The sequence below is a fragment of the Eriocheir sinensis genome, chromosome 41, assembly GCF_024679095.1.
Source record: "Eriocheir sinensis breed Jianghai 21 chromosome 41, ASM2467909v1, whole genome shotgun sequence".
Lineage (NCBI taxonomy): Eukaryota > Metazoa > Arthropoda > Malacostraca > Decapoda > Varunidae > Eriocheir > Eriocheir sinensis.
Window position 1 is genome coordinate 8,279,947 of NC_066549.1, and position 22,458 is coordinate 8,302,404.

The following is a 22,458-nucleotide window of genomic DNA, read 5'->3' on the forward strand; positions in this document are numbered from 1 at the left end:
TATATTGTGTCTCAAACAGGCCAAAGAAGATTCAGGCCTTTATGTCTATGATATGAGACTACAAGAGCAACCCTTCCAGCTCATGTATCACAAGAGTTTACAAGGCAGCTTACTACTTTTAGAGTTCAGTGTAACATATGAGGGTTTTTATCAAATTTATATAAATATTTTCTTTCAAGCAGCATGAGACAGTGGAGCTCCAATCTGAGTTCTTTGAACTGATGAATTTGGCACAAGGAGAAGAAGTGATATTTATCCTTTTGGAGGCACCTCTCCATGGTACTGTCACAAGAGAAGCAGAGGGAAATTCTTACCTATTTACAGAAGGTGATTGTTAGTTCTTCAGAAGTTGACTTTTTTTCCTGCCAAATTTGATAATTTGAAAAAGATGAGTATACCTGTGAATATGCAGCAGAATCAATACTTACATAGTTTATATTGTTTTCTCATATTAGTATTATTTATTCCTTCAGAGGAGAGTCTGGACCACAGCACTATAAGACAATCCCGCCTCCTGTACAAACATGATGGTTCTGAGGCAACCCAAGACTCCATGGTATTTCTGGCCCTGGGCCACTCGTCTGAAGCCAGCACGCGCATCAGCATCACTGTGCTCCCTCGTCATCATGACCATGACCATCCCTCCAGGAATGAAAATGCCACATTGTCAGTGACACTAAATGAATGTGAGTTTCAAATATTTTTTTGTGACAAACTTGAGTCCACCTTTGTTTGCAAAGTGGCATGCATGATTTTCAATACTACTATAATCTCTTTTAACCACTTATTTCAGTTAAAGGAACAAATATGCTCTGCCATTTATTACAATAAGAAGAATAAATATTATCATCCTTTATTACACTGAAAGGAACAAATATGTTTTATATCATTATATTTTTAAGGATATTTTCATTATTGTGTCTAAATTTGATTAATACATGTATGTACTATTTTATGCAATTATATTTTATTGAAAGATGTAGAGAAATAATCCATTTGAAAAAACGAACAACTGTATTTTCTAGTGTATTTTCTTAAGGATCCCCCCTTCTCCTTAATGAGTGGATCAATTTCTGCTACTTCTGTGTTTCAGATGAATCCAAAGTCATCACCAGTGCTCATCTTCGCTTCACCGACCTGCATTCCCAAGATGAAGACATTGTATACACCATGCTTCTCGAACCTCATTTGGGGTCTCTAGTCTTAATGGAATCTTCTGGTGTTACACAAGTGCTCAATAAGACCAATAAATTCACACAAGCAGACATCGTGCAAGGCTTCATCAGTTACACTTCTCTTGTGGAGATCGGCCCCACAGCAGCAGAGGACCAAGTGACTTTCAATGTTACAGATCTTCAAAGCAATGTACTTTCTAATCAGGTAGAGTGAGAGATATCTTGTTACTCCAATTTGTGCTTGTATTGAGAGTTTATTTAAAAATTTATAGGCATTTGATTCTTTTGATATATTTCATTTGAAATAATTTCATAATAGCTACTCGTCATTCCAAATTAGTCCTGTAGAAGTGAATGAGGAAATTATAATGGACCTGAATGTGATATGTACCCCATTTGAATTTTTGTCTAGATTTATCTCTGAGGATTTAGCTCTACATTAATCATTGAATGATGTATCAGCATCATTCAAATATTGATGCAGAGATCCACCATTGTCATGGAAACTTCTTGTGGTGTTAGCTTGTAAACATGTAGTTTGGTATTCTTTTTTTATAATATTGTAAATATAATCATAAATAATTTCCTAACATGTTTCAGGTGCTTAGGATAGCCATTCTTAGTGTGGACAACAGCATCCCTGAGGTAAAAGTGGGAAGTCCAGTAGTAGTGGCCGAGGGAGGCAGTACAATGATCCCTTCAGGCTCAATCACTGCTTCAGATCTGGACACTCCTCTCTCTAACCTTGAAGTGGTGCTGGATTCACAACCAGTTGTTGGATACTTAACCAACAAAAATTCAGGTAAATTACCATTTGTTGATATTTGTTTTTGATGCTTCACTGGTTAATGTAAGTTAGAAATCAAATTTAGTGCTAAAACTAAATAGGAACTGCTGTCAAGTGTAATGCACATGACTCTCAGCCCATTAAGTCTTTCCTTTGATTAGATATATATATTTATTTTAGCACACACAAAAGTTCCTTAGTAAAGAAAAAGAACTACCAGCTTATCCAAGTGCCTTTTGCTATTGAAATAATCTACTTTAATGTTATCCATTGTTTTTTAATGAAAGGGTAGATCTTTCCAACACACGTATGCTTCTCTTGTTAACATTAATGTGTCAGCCATTTGACTAGTATTGTTGTACAATTGACCTCTTGGCATCATTAGCAGACACTTGCTCTCACTATTTTTTTTTGTGAACTTAGATTATTGGTGTAGTCATTGTAGATGATGAATGAGAATGGACCCAAAACTGATCCCTGAGGAGCTCCATTGATGCAAGTCCAGACTGATTTTATTTCATAAGCATGAACCTTTGTATTCAATCATGCAGTCATACTTGAATTCATCTCCTAATCATACTGTTTATTTAATGGGATATCACTTTTACATTTATACGCTTGATTCTGTTTTTTGTTTTGTTTCACTGACTGGATTGTCGCCGTGGGCTCAGAACTAGATAGTTCATCGCATCCTTTTGACTATTTTTTGGTACTTTAGACTTTTTTCCCTGATTTGCCAAGATTCTATTGAGAAAAGCTAAAAATGACTCGACTAAAAATTCGAAAGGATATGTTTTTTATATCATTAATTTTTAAGGAATTTCATTACTAAATTGGATTAATACTGTATCACTATTTTACTGCATATAGAAAGAGAGATAATCCATCATTGAAAAAAACGAACAACTGTATTTTCTAGTGTTATGATTAACATGTTGAATGGATCCCATTTTTAAGTAGAACAATGAAGTGGGTGTTCACTTGGTTCAGTGGATTATATTCATAATATGCTTGTGGTTTTGGTTTTGAATAGTTTTTTAATGCAGACTATTATTTCAGACATGAGGATTGGTTCCAAGGGAGCAAATCCTCTCACAAAATTTACATACCCAGCCCTGCAGGGAGGCAACATATGGTACATTCAGTCTCATCACCGTCATCAGGAGCCCGTCCATGATACTTTTCACTTCCACATCACTGATGGGAAAAGTAACTCCCCTGTTGAAAGACTCGATATAACTATCAAGGTAATTAATTTTTATTGTCATATATTGAGTCTTAGATATTACTAATTATACATATTGGTGATAGTAATTTTAATGTTACTGGTTTTATGTAAAGGAAAAGGTAGTTACAAATTTCTCATAGCAAAGTAAGCAAAAATTGAGACTATAAACTTTTCTTCAAATTTTGCTCAAGCATTTTTGTATATAAAGTGATTTTGAATTCTCAGATGTAACACATTCAACCAGGTTGCAACTTTGGTAAAGTGGAACTCATGATGGTTGGCTTTTCCACAGGCTACATGTACCAAATCAATATGCAACCTTATACTGCTCATAGTTTATTTTCTAGAATAGGAAAGCAATTCACATTACCTGTATCTTATTTTCTTCCGTCTCTTCCTTTTATATCTGCCTTTCCACAAATGTATCTCTTACTTGTTTCCACTCCCATATTCATCACTAAGAAGTTCTTATTTTTAATATAATTTTCACTCACATTTTTTAAAGATTTTACAATAGTTCCCTCTCTACCTAAGTAATTTACTAATTTGCTCATATTTCTTCTCCCTTTTCTCTCTTCTTTTGAGATATTCCTTAAATAAATTTTGTGTAACTTTTAATCTCCACAGTATCATTGATGTTACACATCTATCATACTTTTTTTCTGTACACATTATCCCCAGGTACTCCTTTTGTCACATATCCCTTTATGTGCATGGTGCAACTTCTACTTTCCTCTGTTTATAATCACTGTCACCCTCACTGGCTCACCTAAACCACCATACCACACCAACATTCTCTTGAACAATGAAACAGTGTTTTTTTATATTCAAGTAATTTTCTATTCCCTTGCTCCTCCCACACTTCTTTCATAACTTTCACTGTACTCCTTCTCATATTATTTCACTCTCCACTTCCCTTCTTCCCTCATCCACTCATCTGTTATCTAACTCCTATTGGGCTCTAACCAGCTGTTAAATGTACAGAGTTCTTAAACATTTCTCTCATAGCAGTGGCATCTCACATTCCTTCTCATTTTCTCACATGTTGCTATTTAACCTATTAGGTCTATTCTCTTTCTCCATACATTTTACTCCTCTATTTGTATTTCTAGATTATTTTCTTTTGCTGAAAGTTTTTTGCCAGTAACTTTTTTCTGTACTGGTGCTCACCACAAACTCAAGCTCACCATTTTTGCTTGCTCATTATACATTTCCTTTTTGCAACCTTACTCCCAATCTCTTTGTTTCCCATTCATTAGAATAATCCCTTTCTTTTCAAAATGAACTAAGCTTTCATTCAACTTTTCCAGTAATCCCATTATCTCCAATCTTCACATCAAGCAGGATACATGCACACACCCACACTAATTTCAGTATCCTTATTTTTCCTGCCATTTATACTGTTCTTGAACCCGTCTGTTCCTTCCTCATGGACATATAGAAAGGATAGTTCTTTCCTTCCCCCTTCTCTTGCACATTTTCTTTTCAGATTAATTTCTCTTCAACATTTCCTAAATCATGTTCACATTCACACTGCAACTTTTCCCAATTCCCAGTTCTTTCAATATGGAAATTCATGAGGTCCTACACATTTAAGTTGCCTCCATTTTTCTTACACCCCATCATTCTATTGACTTTAAAAGAAGCTCCTCTCAGAAGCTTCCCACTTACTGAACACTGTTTCTTGCCAAAGACTAGTCTTGTCCTTAACCCTACTGGCATCTGACATGCCTGGCACTATGATATATCTTAGAGGGAAATGAGCTATTGATCATATAGTATAAGTAGGAAAATATAAATGTCAACTAGTAAACATCTTAGTTTGGTGTTGAAAATTTGCATTATCATTTAGTATTGGATCTTTCACAAACTATTTTCCTTTCACAGCCTGTGAATGATGAACCACCAGTTGTTCTTGGAGAACAAGTGGTAGTTGAAAAGGGCGAGACCGCCATCATTCAAAATCAGTCCCTTATTATATCAGACACAGATTCAGGAGCAGAAAATCTAGTGATTATTGTGGAACAGCTGCCACAGCACGGTGAGTTTTTGTTTCACTTTTAAGAAAAGATTGACTACAATCCTGTTGTATGAGAATGATTTGTTTCAGTATATTTTCATGCTATTTTGTCAGTCACTTTACAGACCCTAAAACCTTTTTATACATCATCATTAAATTTGACACTGTGTCTAGGGTCATTACACAGGAAGAAGTCCTCATCAGATTCTATCAAGCAGAGTGAACGACTCGTGCGTGGCCAACACTTCACTTTTCAGGACATCTTGAACGAGTTGATTCTTTACAGCCATGATGGCTCAAAGTACCCGGAGGATGTAATGGAAATATTGGTAAGTGTGTGTATTTTGTGCTGGAGAACACTAACCTCACCATAACTTATCAACTACTTTCATGAAAATATTATAAACTATTACTTTTGACAAGAATCACTCCTTTCTTTCTACATAATTTATTCAAGAGCCTCATTACATATATAGTGCCAGAATTTTTCTATTTGTCCATTTTTCCTGCAGCTACTGTTATTTATCAAATGTATCCATGTACCAAACATTTGACTGTTTGCATCATGACTACCATAGTTTATTTTGTGGGCATTACTGTCTAGAACCTAGATAATGCTTTAAAAGCTCAGTTATGGGTTAGTAATAATAATTATTGATAATGTTTTATAAGCTCAGTTATGGGTTACATAAGATAAGCATTTAGTATGTCAAAATAGGATGGAGAGTAAAGTATGTGTGAGAGGCTTGGAATTAGTGTAACAGCAGAGGGAGTGGATTATGGAGTTGTTGAATGGGTGAAGATGGTTTGGATATGTGATGAAAATGAATGAGGTTGACTTTGTAAATTGAGTATAGGAGAGTAGATGATGTCAGGGGGAGACCACAAGTGAGATGTATGAGGGAGTTGGTATGTAAGGGAATGAGTGTTCTGAGAGGAAGTGCTGGAACAGGGAAAGTTTAAACTTCTGCAGTGCCCATCCCCATGAGGAAACAGAGTGTTGGTGATATAGATAGAGAGAGGTGCCTATGCTGGTATGGTTGATTAGTGAATTTTACATTAACAGCTCAATAAGTTTAGTTTACAGTTCTTTCTATTACAGAATGTTGTTGATCAGAGTTAATACTCAACCTGTCTTATTCACATGGGGATCAAGACTGTGTGTTAGCTGATCAAACAGACTTTTGAGACTATTTCATCAGCCACTGTTTGTTGTTATCTTTAAATTGTTTTCCTACTTTTGCATTATTAAAGTCTCAGTATTTTGCTACTATGCCCTATAATATTTCATCCCCTTATCCTCTGGTATGTGTAAAAAATACAAAAGGTAAATGTTTCACAGATTTTTAATTAATCTGTCTCTTGCAGGTGAGTGATGGCAATCATGAAACTGGAGGAATTGTTGAATTTGAAATAGTGCAAAAACAAAATATGTCTCCAAAGCTGAGCATCTCCTCCAGCCTCAGTGTTAGGACCGGCCAAGTTGCTGTCATTTCCCAGAGCCAATTGAAAGCTGAGGATGCTGATTCAGAAGACAAATTTATTCAGTATGTGATCACTAATGTGCCCAATTCAGGAAGTCTTGAAGTCTTTCGTTTGGGTTCATGGGTGGCACTTGATGTAGGGTCAGTTTTTCTGCAACAAGATATTCAGAACCACCATGTTCGGTAAGTATGTCAATATAATAGATATATTGTGGCAATAGTTCTGATGAAAAGTAAACAGATTCAAGTAGATAGTAGCTGTGTCAAAATGTCTCATTGAGGGATTATTTTTTGACAGATTTGTTCATCATTATGATGCACATGCAACCACGGATGCTCTTCGTTTCAACCTTTTGGATCCCGAGGGAAATATTAACTTGGATCAAGCTCTGCATATCACTGTGTTAGAAGATCATACAGCACCACGTATTGTCACTAATATGGGACTTACACTCTCTGAGGATGACACTGTTCCCATCACTCGCCATCTCCTTTCAGCCACTGATGTTGAGATTGACTCATCACAGTTAATGTTTTCTGTAAGTAATCTCAATTTTTTTCATAATATATATTTTTAATTTATAAGTAACTTTAAAGTCTGTGATGAAATGCATGGACATAAAAATAGAATGCTAAAATGAAAAATATATAGATTGGTTCAACTTTAATGAAGGTTTTTTACTTTAATTATGACCACCATCAAGGTGGTTCGGTCATCGGGACTTTTTCCTCCAACGGCACAGCTATTATAAATAATGGCCAGTGAGATGTTACCACTTATTATTGGTGAAATATCAAATTGGCAACAAGCTCACCATAAATTTAGATTTACAGTAATACCTCAGTTTACGGGTTCCTTACTATATGAGTGTTTTGATTTACAAGTTAAAAAAACTTAATTAAAAATGCCTTGGTTTGTGAACAGTGACTTGGTGTATGAGCATCCTGCTTGTACAAGTCAAAGACGTGAGCGTGGGTTCCCTTTGTTCACCGCAAGACGATTTACATGTTTGTATTGATGTAAATCTTATATCATTTGTAAATCACAATTACATGCATCTTTCCAGCTTTTACATTCTAAAACCTGATGAAAAAGTGGAGGTGACAATTAGTATGTCCCCTCCTCAATAATAAGGGGTGGGGACATGTCTCTTATTCCCTCCTTGGATTCCTTCCAGCCTACTTGAAGATAAAAATAGAAGAGAATATGCAGGACACTATCAGAATATACAGACATATCAAACAATGCACTCCCCTTACAGAATGATAATTCCATGTTCAAATTTTAGAATATAGAGTACTTGAAATTTAAGGGTTTACTGAATATAATAATTTATATTTTTTTTATGTTAACAGGTAGTAAGTGGGCCAGAACATGGGCAGGTGACTTTGGCTACTTCACCTGAAGAAGCAGTATTTAACTGGACTCAGGAAGTATTGAACACAGGAAACTTATTGTACCACCACTATAATGATGATGAGAGCACCAGTGATCATTTTGTCTTCATAGTCTCTGATGGGTAAGTTTACTTAGCATTCAATTATTTTATAAGTCTACAGTATTTCCGTCAATAGTATAGCACCTCCATTGTGTAGTGAATATCTTTCCTAGTCATGAACAAGATGGCAGTGATGTGATGATCAACTTATATTCTTCAAGTAAAATTCTGTATTTTTCTGTGAAACTCTAATCATAGAATATTCAGTGGTGTCTGAGAAACACAGATCCATGAAACAACTTGAGAATGTCGAAAAACTCGGTGCTTCACTGTATTGGGTGTTATTCATCATTTGATTAACATATTTTAACTGAGCATAGTACTATAGTCTGTTCACTTTAAGCTAGATTCCTGGCGCCTAGGCAGGTTGGTAAGCTTGCAGCTGATTGGCTGTTTTAAACATTTTTTAACATCTTCACGGTTCAACTCATCGTAATACCATTTTCTTATTTGTTTTGTCGAGTTTTTAAAATACATCTTGATTCTACAGTCACTGCTGAGTCTCATGGTGTCAACCAAAACTGGCTAGCTCGTATATGAGTTGAGCTATGGCATATAATAAAGAAACATGCATCACTTGAGCATGAAAGATGTGGTCTGACATGAGTGTTAGCGGGAGAGCGGAGCAGCCAATCAGCTGCAAGCTTACCAACCTGCTTAGGCACCAGGAATCTAGCTTAAGTGAACAGACTATTGTCATTTTATCTAATTCATGTAAGTTCTCTTTCTCTTAAGACATTTTATCTGTATATGTTTTCTTCACAGACCTAATAGCATCAAGGATACATTTCATATCACCATCACACCTGTGGATGATCAGCTTCCAGTTCTTGCCACTAATGTTATCAAAGTTCAAGAAGGAATGAAAAAAGTTATTTCTCAGTTTGAAATTGAAGCCTCCGATGCAGATACTCATGATGAACATTTAGTGGTAACAGTGAAACAGCCACCACAGCATGGCTGGTTGGAGGTTTCTGGGGAACAGGATGCAAAGGTAAGACATGAAATTAATTTTATAGGTGTGCTTCATGAAAGAGTAGAGGAGCAGCAGTGACCTTATTCCTTGTATGTTGCTATTTTTTTTTTCTCCATATTTTTCTAAGATGCCCACTCATATTGGTGAGCAAGGCAAGTCATAGAAAATAAAATATTCTACCAAAGAAATCACAGAAGTTATGCTGTTTTAGTGAGATGGCGAAATTTTATGGTATATTAAAGAAACTATTATACAAAGCTAGGAAATCACAATGACTGCTGCACTGTAGGTTTTGGGTATTACTGTTATTCATAGAGAAAACCCCTGTATTGTCAATGATGTCTACCTTCTCTGTCACAGACTTTCACCATGCTGGACCTGTATTCAGGGGCTGTATCTTATGTACATGATGGCTCAGATTCCTCTTCGGATACCTTTAGTGCGGTGGTCTCAGACTCCACTAATGCTCTATACCAGCGGGCAGAAAGTCAAATAGCTACAGCTGAACCAACTGCTATTCGTGTTGAAGTTTCTAAGGTAGAAGATGGCACCCCACTCCTGAGAGTGAATAGGGGAATTCATTTTTTGCAACAGGAAGCTGGAACCAAGGTAAGTAGTATTCATTTTTTATCAGTATCAAAATGTACACTTGCTAGCAAAGGTGCTGGTGCCTCACCTGCAAGGTTATGAACCTTGTGATTCACAGATTTGTGAACCAAAGGACCCAACACAAATACAGTTCCCAGCTGACCTTTCGCAATAAATGTAGGAGAGTTGTAGGGGTTGCTTGGTCTTGAGGTAACAGGGTCTAGGGATTGGGGGCTTTGAAGGAAGCAGCAGGGCAAAGGAGAGCTATGGCAATGGGATGTTTTTGTTGGTATTTAAGATATATTTAAAGATTTATAAATGCATGAGTGTCTTCTGTTGCAGCCTTTTGTGGGAAGAACTATGAATGAAATGCAGCTCTTTAATCCCTTTTTATATGCAATCAAGTGAATTTTAAGGTTCATGACATGTCAAATTAGGCAGCAGTGCTTTTGTTGATGAGTGTACGTATCTAAGTAAATAAATTCATGTTTCTAGAATGTAAATGTGTAAGATTTGGGGGAAAAATGATTTTTTTTTATTGTTATCATGGTTATTTAGCTTTTGTATCTTGTATATCTATCCTGACCAATTTTTGATAAGTTAACTTCTAAACTGCCATATGCTAACATTCCTTTTTCACTCATAAGGGAAAAAATTTCATCACAAGCCATGAACTGCTAGTTGAGGACAAAGACACTCCCCCAGAGGAAGTGAAAATGATTGTAATGGCTGGACCAGTCCATGGGGAGCTTCATCTCACTTCACAGAAGAATTCTGTTTCTTCTTTTACTCAAGGTAAGCATTGTATTCTAGTTTGATAGATATTTGGTCACTAGTGTTTAGGTAAGGTCCATAATTGTTAGTAGAAGCACCAGTATATTTTTAAGGTTGCACATAGTTTATTTTTTCTAAACATAACTTCATAGTTCTGATCAACTAAGATACAGAAGAGTAGCAGATGGAAATTGGTATCAGTAAACAAGAAAGGTTTGTCTTGCTTTGTTACATTGGCATCTTTATTGATCTCTTGGTTTGTGAGAGCAACAATTACTAGTATCAGTGATCCCCTGGATGAAATAGCATTGAGAAGCTGCACCTATTTTCATCACACAATTCAGAGTAGTTCTGTGAAGAAGTTTTTTATTCCTTATTCTTTGAATGTTTAAAATCATGCAAACTGAACACATATTACTGTAAAATGCTCATATTTTTTTCCATTATGTATAAACTGTGTGTTTTGCATGAATACAATGTTAGGTATTCTAAGGTTTTTGTTATTGGAACTGACATGGCTCCAGTTAACATGAGAATATAGGACAATATTCATAGACTTCATCCCCTTTTCAAATAATGCATATTAAACATATTCCAGGGGATGTCATGTCATCATCACTTAATAATGAATGAATTTTAGTGTTTCCTTAACAATAATAATATTAGGCTATACTGCTGTGAGAATTGAAAGATCTAACAAGTGACTTGCATACAGTTCACATGTAAATGCAAATATGGAAATTATTCAGGGATATAACTGCTAGAAGTTTGAAGACACAGGGGCTGGCTACCTGAGGGGTCCCTTCCTGTATTTTAAGGGATTCACTAAAGGTTTAGGCAACAATGAGCTAGCTACTTTAAAGTTAAGCCACATTGGATTCATGCCTAATGCTATAGTTCTAACCAATGTCAGATTCTGCATTGCCATTACTTACCAGTGTCTGCTCTGAGTGAGAGTGTGGCTCATACCAGTGCAGTTTTTCCTCTGTGGCTGTCACTTTTCTTGGTTACGGAGGCTTGGTCTTGTATCCTGCCTGTCTAGGAAATAGAGATTCTGGTGACAATAATGATAAAACATTTATATATTCCCTTTTGTATTAATCCATTTTTATATTTATTTACTTAATTATTTGTGTGTCAGAACATTCATTTGTTCCATCTTTCATTCATTTATTAATGACTTGAATTATCAGTTCTTGAAATACCAATGTATTTATGAGAACACCTACAAAATGCTCTACTAATATGGTAACTTTTCTGCTTTCTTTACAGCCGATATAATAGCTGGACACCTCTACTATGAACTCACATCGTCTTCCCACCAAGTTTATAGTGACCAGTTTACCTTTGAAGTAACGGATAACAAGTCCAGTGTTGTGCCTGAAAATATTTTTCATATTCAATGGTCATGGTTTGAAATGGGCCAAAAGCAGTACAATGTGACAGAAACTGACAGTGCAGTCAATGTTCTGGTGAAAAGAAAAGGTAATTTGAAACAACAGTCATCAGTTACCTGCCTCACACATGGAGGATCTGCCAGAGGGAGAGCTAAAGTAGTGGATATGGTAGATTTCACAGCTGTTTCCAATACCTTGCTATTTGAAGAAGGAGAAGCTGAGAAATACTGTGTTGTCCCTATCCAAGATGATGATAAGTTTGAAGGCTCTGAGAAATTTACTGTAAAGTTGGTGGAACCAAGTTATGCCCTCCTAGGAAGACCAAGAAAGTCACTTATAAACATTAATGATGATGAAGATAAACCATCAGTCACATTTGATGCTAGTCACTTTGTTGTTAGGGAGACTGAAGGTTTTATTATTGCAAGACTGAAGCGTGGTGGAGATATTAACATGGGAGCATCTGTCATGTGTGTGAGTGAGATGGATCAGCCATTGGTTCCCAGCCGAACCAATTAGCCAACGGAACGGACTTTATTCATCGTTTACATGATGAGTCTTCTATGGTTGTATTTGCTCCTGGCATTACAGAGTCATCATGTACTGTTAAAATCATAGATGATCTCATTTTGAAATGAATGAAGAATTTTTTATTACTGAAAGACCCTCTCAAGGCACAACTCTTGGGGAGAACTGGAGAGCTTCTGTTACCATCAGAGGACCAAATGATCAAAGCACAATTGGTTTCAGCCCAACAGAGTATATAGTGTCAGAGAGCAAGGGTACTGTAACTCTCTGGCTTGAGAGAACTGGAATGGACTTCAGTCACACATGCAGTGTTTGGTGCATCACGAGATGGCTCTTATCAGGAAGCTCAGCCTTCCCTTGATTTTGTTCCACACTCTGAGCAGGTCAACTTTACAGAGGGGCAAAGAATTGCAAACTGCTCCATTCATCTGATTGACGATAAACTTAATCCAAAAGTTGAAGGAAGGAACAATTTGTTGTGTCCCTAAGGACTGGACAAAATGCTTCCATCAGTAGCAGCACTTCAGAGGCCATTGTGACTTTGACAGATGAAGAGGACAGCCCCTCAATACAATTTGGAGCAGCAGAGGTGACTGTTCGAGAAAACCAGACAGTGGTTAGGATCCCAGTGGTACGCTCAGGTGACATGAGTCAAGTATCTACTGTTCGTTGCTCAACACGACAAAGGTCAGCCAAAGCAAATGAAGACTTTATAGAGCGACCAAACACGGAAGAATCTGTTGTTACCTTCAACAGGGGAGTTTCTCGGATAGAGTGTGAAGTAAATATAATAGATGATCTTATTTATGAAAAGGAAGAAAAGTTCATTGTTAAGTTATCGCATCCAGACTCAACATCAAGTTTTCGTCCCTACCTCGGTGAAGACAGGGTGACACGGGTTACCATCATAGACTGGGAAGATCGCCCAAGAGTATCATTTGAACATGGTGCCTATACCACTCCCCAGCCAACTACCCTCACTCCTTCATCTGTGTACCGCATACCCATCATCAGGCTTGGTGACGCCTCGCAAGTTTCTTGGGTGAATGTTTCCAGCAAGGATGGTTCAGCTGTATCTGGAGAGGATTACCAGTCACTTCATACTCAAGTGGAATTCAGTCCTGGGGACACCAGGTCAGTGGATATTTTAACAGTTGTAGTGGAGTGCTTTTACAACATGGTGTCTCAGGGATTATAATTATATGTGATAATAATCATAATGACATATTCATCATCAGCAGAAGCATAATGATAATAATAAAAACTGTCGCTCAGTGACACAAACTGTGTTGTGATTTGAGGTTAAGAGGCAAGATCTGAAGTTGTTATAATATCTTATTAACTCTGGACATATACATAGATTATTGTTTACAGTTTCATCAAAATGGCCAGAGCCTTGAAGTCAGTGCTGTAATAACTTGTATAATTATATGACAGAATTTTTCAATCCATTATCTGTTTTGATTTTATGCAAAGATGAACAAAATCAAATCTTTATTGTATTCCATCAAGTTAATTAGTATCATGATTTCAGCTACAATTGTAGTTTTCTTTCAGGATAGCAGCAGAATTGTTGCTGCTGCACAACCCTAGGAGCATGGGACCAAGGACTTTCACAGTAGTGTTGGGACCTGAGAGCCTCACTAATATTCCACTTGGGACTCTTACAACCACATCCATTACGGTTTTACCACAAGTAGATGGACAAAGCTGGATTCTGCCAGCCCCTCCTATAGTTGTTTCTCTCCCTTTCTACCAAAATGCTGGGGAATATATCAAGAAACCAGCTAGTCCAGGCCTTCCACTGATATGTGTATCTCCCTGTGAGGCAAGCTATCCAGGGAGTAACATTACAAGAGAGATGTGTGCTGAATCAAGGATTAATGTGTCTTCCCTTCAGTACTCATGGGAAGTAGCAGTTCCAGCTGAGGGTGGCAGTGGCATCACTCCATTCTATACTCTCTCAGATGACACAAACTTTGCAAGTTCACACAATAAAGTGCTTGATTCCATGTTTTTTGCTCGACACTTCTCGCTTCGATGTATTGCTACTCCAACTCAAGGTGATGGGACACATGGAGTTCCTTTACGAAGTGAAGGTGTGATCATTGGAACTCATAATGAGGTTTGTCAAGCAGTAATAAATGCAGGCCTTGGTGGTGGGCTCCAGGGTCAATCTTTTAAGGCCTCTTTGACGTACATCAATGCATCAGCAGAACACCACCCCAATACTATCAAAGTTAATGTTGAAATTTCCCATCAAGATGGCATGGTTCCATTGGTATCAACTCTTCCACTTCATAATGTGCGTTACCTTCTAACTGAGGAAGTGTACCGCACACATCATCGCTGCTCCAACTTAAACCTTGATGGTGGGTTCTTGAATCCCTCTTTACACCGTTCATCTAATGAGAGCTATCATGCTGACAGAGAGGTGAGTAGTCTTATGTATATATTCATATTTAGTGAAGGTATCAAAATTCTTATTTTACAGTTTCAAACAAAACTTTAAATTTCTTTTTTTATCAGTTTCTCAACTTTATTTTTTATATAACAGTGTAGTTAGAAATTGAAAGAAAAGTTTAGTATAAAATAAGATGTGACTGAAACATATAGGTACTGTCACTAAGATCAGGCTTTAAATTCTTTAAATCCAAAGTATGATGGAAAATAGTTTTATTGATTGATGAAATTTAACACTGATCACAAGAGATACAACTCTGGCCACAGTTTACCTGTTTACTCCAAATACTTAACTGATGCTAAGAGAAGAGGCAAGGGAGGTCCATCACATCCTGCTTGTGTATCCTGTAATGTCTGGTGAATTCCAATTTCAGTTAACTTTTCTTCTCCATTTTCACTAAATGTTTATTTTGGCCATTATTCTTAGGAAATTAAAACTAAAGAAGAATAGATATGGAGTCATCAAAGAGTGTTGATGAGGAAAACTTATTTAGGTAGGAATGATCAACATACTAATCAAGGGAAATATATAATATATTTAGAATAGGCATGATTTAAATGAAGAGGTCAGCAGAGCATTGTTGAATTCAAGTCTTTGTGCACAAAAGGAGGGATCAGAGGACTTAGATCCTTATTATGAAGCAGCGGTTGATTTTAATTTTTAAAAATTTATTATTATTTTTTTAGGACACCAATTACTTGAAACTTCTTCTGCTCCTCATTACTCCACTCATATTTCACAGCCATTTGCTGAGCTGCTCTTTGGCTCATTTTGAGGTGGGTGAAAGTAATAAGAAATAGGTTGCCTTGTCTAACCGACATCCTCCTCTGCCGTAGGAACATGTTAACTTACTTTTAGCAAGTGCTGGGATGCATAGTCACCAATTCCCAGTACCAGCATTTATGATAAAAGATTTACAAGTTATTATTTTTTCTTTCCAACAGAACAAGACTCTTCAACTGTACCAACATCTTGATATGAAGGCATGTTTATGGACCTTCACTGCCTGGTTTTCAATGACTGAGTTGATTGACCGCTGTGGTGGTCAGGTGGTCTCAGATTTCCAGGTGTGTAATTGTTTTCTTTTGTTTGTTATTTGTTAAATGAAATTTTATGAAGAAATCATCATCAGTGTCATCCCATTCATTTCATCAAGTACAGTAAAGTAAATAAGACTTAGAAAATAAAATTCACCCACACCCATACAACTGGGGCCCACCTGCAGTATGTTTGTATCGCCAACAAGGCTCGTCCCCATGTTAATTAAAACTAGCTTGCTTCCATACTCTCTTATGTTGAAATCATGTTACACATGTCAGGATGAAGCCTTAACCCTTTCCATCCGTGGTGCAGACATCGACGTCACAGTATGGAAAGGGTCAAGAGGAAATGGAAGATATTAATCCTCTTCTTAACCTCTCAATCCTCCTCTAAATTCCTCCTAATCCTCTTCCATTTCCTCTTAAGAGGTTTAAAAGAGGATTAAGAGGAAATGGAAGAGGATTAAGAGGTTTACAAGAGGACTAACCCTTTCCATACGGTGATGCCGTTGGACGCCGATCTGCCCTTGACGTTGGCGTCGCCGGAGTGAAGGGGTTAATGAACAACTGAGACTTGTGGAAGATATACTTAGCCTACCACTACCTGTCTACATCACTTCATATCATGCCATTCACATCATGAACTTTGCCTACCATAATGGTATTTTCACTTCCAGTGTCATGCTTACATTACTTAGTTCATTTATTGAATGGATTAATAAGGACAATTTAGATAAGACTTATTCTGACCAGAGATATTAGAACATATAGCAATTAGTATGAACTGAATAAATTAAGGATCAGAAAGGAAATTGATAAAACTTAGTTCATGGATAGGACAGATGTGTAAAACAAATTGAGCAGATAAGTAATTGATGTAAACATGCGTGAAAGTTTTAAATGGAGGTTCAATAGATTTATGAATGGAAAAGGGGAGTTGGTGAGAGACTTATTCTCAGGAGCTGCCATGCATCTGTCTGGTCTCCTGTAGTCTCCTTAGTAGTCCTTACATCCCTGTGTATTTGCTATCACATGGTAATTTTGAGCCATAAACAAACAAAGTGGAAAAACAATGGTGTGACCCAGGTTTCCATTGAATCGTTTTCAGATGGATATTTTGGGATACATCATTATGAGAAATCCACAGTAGAGCAACCCACAATAGTGTAAGGCAGCCGTTACATTTTTCAAAATTCCAGATCTCTTGTTAGCTTCCTACATGTTTGTTGCATGTTATGAAAGGGAAGTAGGACATGAAATAATAAAGGATGTAAGACTGAATGTTTGACCTTCAGGTTGGATCAAGTGGTCAGAGTTTCCTGACTGTACGTGTTCCATTGTACATCTCTCGCGTGCATGCCACGTCACCTCCTGGTTGGGCTTCTCTTGACCATCGCACTGAGCTCTCAGTGTCCTTGTACTACAATACCCTTCTGTGGCACCGTGGACCCCTCACCCAACCTTCCCTCACTGCCAGGATACAGGTATTCACAATAAAGAAATAACTTGAACAGGAAATGTACAAATCTCAACCAAGCTATTACAGTATTACCTTACATCGTAAATTTATTTGAAAGGAGTATACAAATCTAAGGGAAAAAGAAAGCAAAGTTTTATTTTCAATTATGGTTCATTCAAATAACATTACATTATTACTCGCCATTCAGGAGACTGCACATTATATTATTACAATATTACATGCCATCCAGGAAAATTAACTTTTTATTTTAATTGTATTTTATCATAATTCTTTATATAAATCTTGAAGATTCTAGTTGACAATTTTAAATGATCTCAATTGGGAAATATTACTGCTGTATAAGTAGTTAAACACACTAAATCATGGTTTAGTAACAGTGTTATGAGGTGAGCTAAGTGCTGTGATCATCAAGTAAGGTGCTAGTAGCTTACATCCATTGAAAATTGGGGATCAATATGGGTCACCCCATCTAAAGGTATCTTATTGGAGCGTGTTTGTTTTCTAGGTGACGAGAATGTCAATAGATGACTCTGGGCGTCTTGTTATAGACCTAAGGACTCAAGCTAAGTTTAGAGGACAGTTTGTGATGCATCATCCTGAGCTGGATCAGCACACCTCCCGCCTCATCCCACCCAGCCACTTGGATACACAATTCTCATTGGAGCTTGTGTGGTCAGCCTCCACTTGGGAGGGTCCTGAGCAGGTGAGCTACAGCATATTCTGGCACGTATGACGATCCTGAGTTAAAGAGTCTTATGCACTGGTTATAAGATCCTAACTTCTACATCTTGTGATTATGGGGCTCCTGACGGGTGATGGAGAACATTGTCACATGGCCACCTTATGCTTTTAGTTTTTCTAAATATATCAACAACTACTTTTCTCTATTATGGCATTTTCTCCATGGACAAAATCGTGAGGACAGATGAAAGGTAAATAAAATGAAAACTAAAATGCTGAATGTTGCGTCATAACCTCCCACTCCTTATATCCTTTGTTTACTAATACCAGGTGACCAACTTCTTATAGTTACATTTGATTTTCAATACCCTTTTTCTGTAGAAATAACCGTTAATAAGTAAATAATTTGCAGATGTGTTTTTAACCAAATAGAAAATTAGACAATAATATGAGAAACACTGTGTCATTGCTGCCCACACTGTTTGTAGTTCTGTTTTTAAGTAACTCATTTTTATTTTTGATTCATAATTCAATGTAAGATTCTAGTAAGGTAGACTTATTGTGAGATAAAGGAAATAGGTGGTGACAAGTATAGCTACCAGTGGAGCCATTAAAAGAAGTTGGTTGAAAGTAAAACTTAACCAAAGTGTGTGTGGTTTTGTAAGGCATTAATAATATCAATTCATTGATCAGTAATGGACAGAATATCAAAACAGCAAGCTCATACTTGCTTGATTTGGGGATTTTTCTCATCCAAGAAGTACACATCTAAGCCCATATTTTCAATGAAAACTTTTGGGGTCATCAAGACTTTTACTCAAGCTCATCCTTGTGCTGCCTGTTGTAAAAAGAGCAGGAATAAACCAATCTTATTAATCTTTTATCCCTTTCACTTATAAAGCTGGAACATCCCTCCTTCCACTGTGCTTCTTAATTTTCTTACTTAAACTCTTTTACTTACGAGTGTAATATCCAGATAGTTTTAAAACTAGATTTGGGCATACAAAATGTTGACGATTTTTCTTTCTGTCCTCTGTTTAAGAGTATCATATTACAGAGCTTTTTGCTCTTTTTGCTCCTTTTTGCTCCTTTTGGCCCTCCCCTCAATAGAAACTAGAATAATGTTTTGTTTCAGTTACTCAGTTTATTCTGTATTTTTTGTCTTCTTGTTTGCATATGTAGATGTACTTCTTCATTGGCTCTTTATACTCCTCCCACTCTGCCTGTTTTCCTGTTTTTTTTCTCATTAGGTACATGTATATCTTTTTACAGGTTTGGCGAGCAACAAGTATTTACAGTCTTCCAGACTACACAGGCGAATACAAGCTTGAGTTGGTGCCCTGCACTGCACCTCCAGAACAAGCCTTCATTGTTTCTGACCCTCCAGCCTGCACACCACAGCCCCCTCAAGCCTTTCCTTTGCCACTTGCCATTCAGCAAAGCCACCGCCCTGTGCCTCTTGTGTACACTCTCAACACAGTATTTCAACTACTCGACAGTCCAGATGTCTTCCTTCAGGATCCTCAAAAAGTGGATAATTTACAGGTTAAGGCATTCTCCTTCTCATACATAACAGTTATTTGTAGTTATTCTGCAGTAAGCCCTCAAGGGACCTCTGTGTTGCACCAGTCATTAAATATTCTATGGCTCTGTGTTGAAGATATTGTAACTATAACTTGTGGATTCACCAAACCCACACTAACTCTTGTGAGACTTAAGTTTCTTGATTTATTGTATTTTGTGTATCAGAATCTGTTTTAATTTAATAGGGTTATGAAACATCACTACAAAGAAGAAAAAGACTGCATTTCCATGAGATGAAAAAAGCTTTTTTTTTTCCTTCTTTTTTTATGTCCTGCCTTTAGTGCTGGTAGGCATTCTTGAGGGGCCTCTTGAACAGCCCCAGCCTGTTAGTGGCTGCCTTGATATATGACTTGCTTGGTCCATGCTGCCTCCCGGTGCTCTTTTTGACCAAAGTCGCTGAAGTTAAGGTTGATTGATGATTTGGGCAGCATGTAGGTAATCCTCCGTCTCTCAGTGATGGTTTGAAGAATCAGCGTGTTTTGGTGGGACTTGAACCTAGTCCACTCTAGGTTCTCGGGCTCACCACACCCGCACACTGACCACTCGGCCACCACCTCCCCTAGTGTAGGAGTAGGAGTAGGCTAATGTTTCCAGATACCAAGCGTGCAATCATAATGCAGTTAAAAGATACATAATTACGGAGTGTATTGCACGGATTCCACTTCACTATGCCTTCACGCGACCTCTGTGTATCAGGAAACATAAGAAATTAATCCAGACCCAGAGAGGGTTTTACTGATGCCGGGGATCAAACCCACGATTGGCGAGATGTGGAAAGTCACTATCTTTATTTGGTGTTCAACCAGCATTAAAGTAAAACTCAATTTCTTTTATGATTACCTACATGTCAGACAAGAATTAACTAGAATTAAGTGATAGTACTCAAGATACTCTAAAGTATGAATGCTGCTTGAAATGGGATGTAAAGGCCTTGTTAAATCTACATATGTACTTCCAGTGCCCTCCTTAATGTGTGATCTCTTTGCCTTGTACAGGAGATAGACTATAATGGAAGCTTTGGTCCTGGACAGACCATATATGGTCGAGTACTGTGGCACCCGAGTCAAGACCTTCACTCAGCCTACCAGCTCTATATTCAGCGTGTATACCTCTGTACTGGTGCCGATGGGTGAGTAGTTATTTTTCTTGTCATTGTGAAGTATTGTTCATCTGATTAAAAACTTTGATGACCTTTTTGACTCTGTAAGCTTATTAGAGATGAGGTAACTTATGCTTTGCAAATTTATGGATGGGTTATGGTCAGACACAAAAGCAAATAAATTTCAGCAGTCACCAGATCAAGGTTCCTTTCACATAGACATGTCTTGACACTGCATCGAAGCACACATAGTTTTGAGGCACAGGTCAACTTCATTTTGTAATGGTATGTATTGGTGGAAACCCTGACATATGGTAAATAATAAGGTTCATTTATAAAAGCAATTGTGGCATGGATTCAGCAGAGATGTGTTCCCAGGCTCTTTTGACCACACATATTTATAAAAGGATAACTTTCTAACTCCAAGAAAAATAATTTATGAAGCTATTTTTGCATGTACATACTTGAAAACACACTAAATAAAGCAAAATATATATAACATAGCAAATAAGTGATGAAAAATAATGTGTGGTCACCATGCTGTAAATTTGGGCTTGTACAGTCTGAGCTGTCATCATGTTCACCCTGCCCCAAGGCTAGGAGACAGCAAATCACCTCTTTTTATTTGTCTGTAGCTACATTAAATTTGCTTACATTCATAAAGTTTTGTATATAATTTATTTATCATTTATTTGCAAGCTTTGGTATAAACTCCAGCATAAGTATTACTATTCTTTAGTGTTACTCTTGAGCATGAATGATAAAAGAGAGAAGTGAAAAGATGAAAAGGGAGGGAAGACATCCAACTTGGTGAAATTGTGTAATAAAATTTTGTGCATCTCAGGTTCAAACTTACCTTGTTTCCATTCCCAATCTCTTCCTCATTGCTTCCATTTTGAGAGATGGCCTTGGTAATTAAACTGCCTAACTTTTTTTCCCTTGGGGACTGATCTTTCAATCCCTTTCCTCCATTAAGTAATGAGTCTGTTTTACATCAGTCTGCCTATGATGGTTTAATGATATTGTATATGAATGTTTGCATGAATGATCTTTGTGTGGCAGCAGTGGTTGGGTTGCTTGATAAGGCTATATGAGAAGTGTTAAAATTTCAGAATTTTCAGAATTGATTTTCCAGATATGATATCACAGCTTTCTCATCTGAGATCAACAGTTATAGTCTTCTTGTGTAAATAATAGTATCAAGATGTATGAGAATGCAAATGATACCCCTCTTTCCATACTTCAGTTAATCATTTTGTTCCCCATAGGTACATTCCTACTTATGACCCAACAGGAGAGCTTTACAAGGAAGGGCCTCAATACGGCTGCCTAAAGCCTTCCAGCAAACTGAAACACAGGTTCCTTATTCTGGTAAGACAACCCTTTGGTCTTGAAACAAGTTAATTCTTGAAATTATCATAATAAACTGTTTATTATGATATGTATGCAACAAATACTTCACAGCATACTAAAATTTGTAATTCTGATTTTTGCAGAAATGAAAGGGAAATCATGGAGTAATTTTTTCAAATAATGAATATAAAAGAGTACATGTTAGCACAAATTTTTAGAAACATAATATGGTAGCTGGGCACAATATTACTTGATTTTTTTATAAAGTTGCTGTAGAAGTATGAATCAATTTAATTATTTG

General features: G+C 37.0%; 1 protein-coding gene across 1 annotated transcript in view; it reads left to right on the forward strand.

Moving 5' to 3' along the window:
* LOC127009616 (extracellular matrix organizing protein FRAS1-like) overlaps positions 1-22,458 on the forward strand; it is a 105,420-nt gene that overhangs the window by 80,132 nt on the left and 2,830 nt on the right. Inside the window, 25 exon segments of the mRNA XM_050882846.1 lie at positions 183-327; positions 474-686; positions 1,094-1,380; positions 1,776-1,977; positions 3,022-3,209; positions 5,078-5,231; positions 5,385-5,539; positions 6,579-6,877; positions 6,993-7,233; positions 8,051-8,214; positions 8,959-9,187; positions 9,530-9,778; positions 10,405-10,552; positions 11,804-12,406; positions 12,409-12,552; positions 12,555-12,784; positions 12,786-12,918; positions 12,921-13,590; positions 14,014-14,890; positions 15,865-15,987; positions 17,256-17,444; positions 17,946-18,143; positions 19,394-19,666; positions 20,701-20,834; positions 22,073-22,175. Coding sequence (XP_050738803.1) covers positions 183-327; positions 474-686; positions 1,094-1,380; positions 1,776-1,977; positions 3,022-3,209; positions 5,078-5,231; positions 5,385-5,539; positions 6,579-6,877; positions 6,993-7,233; positions 8,051-8,214; positions 8,959-9,187; positions 9,530-9,778; positions 10,405-10,552; positions 11,804-12,406; positions 12,409-12,552; positions 12,555-12,784; positions 12,786-12,918; positions 12,921-13,590; positions 14,014-14,890; positions 15,865-15,987; positions 17,256-17,444; positions 17,946-18,143; positions 19,394-19,666; positions 20,701-20,834; positions 22,073-22,175 — 6,351 coding nt within the window.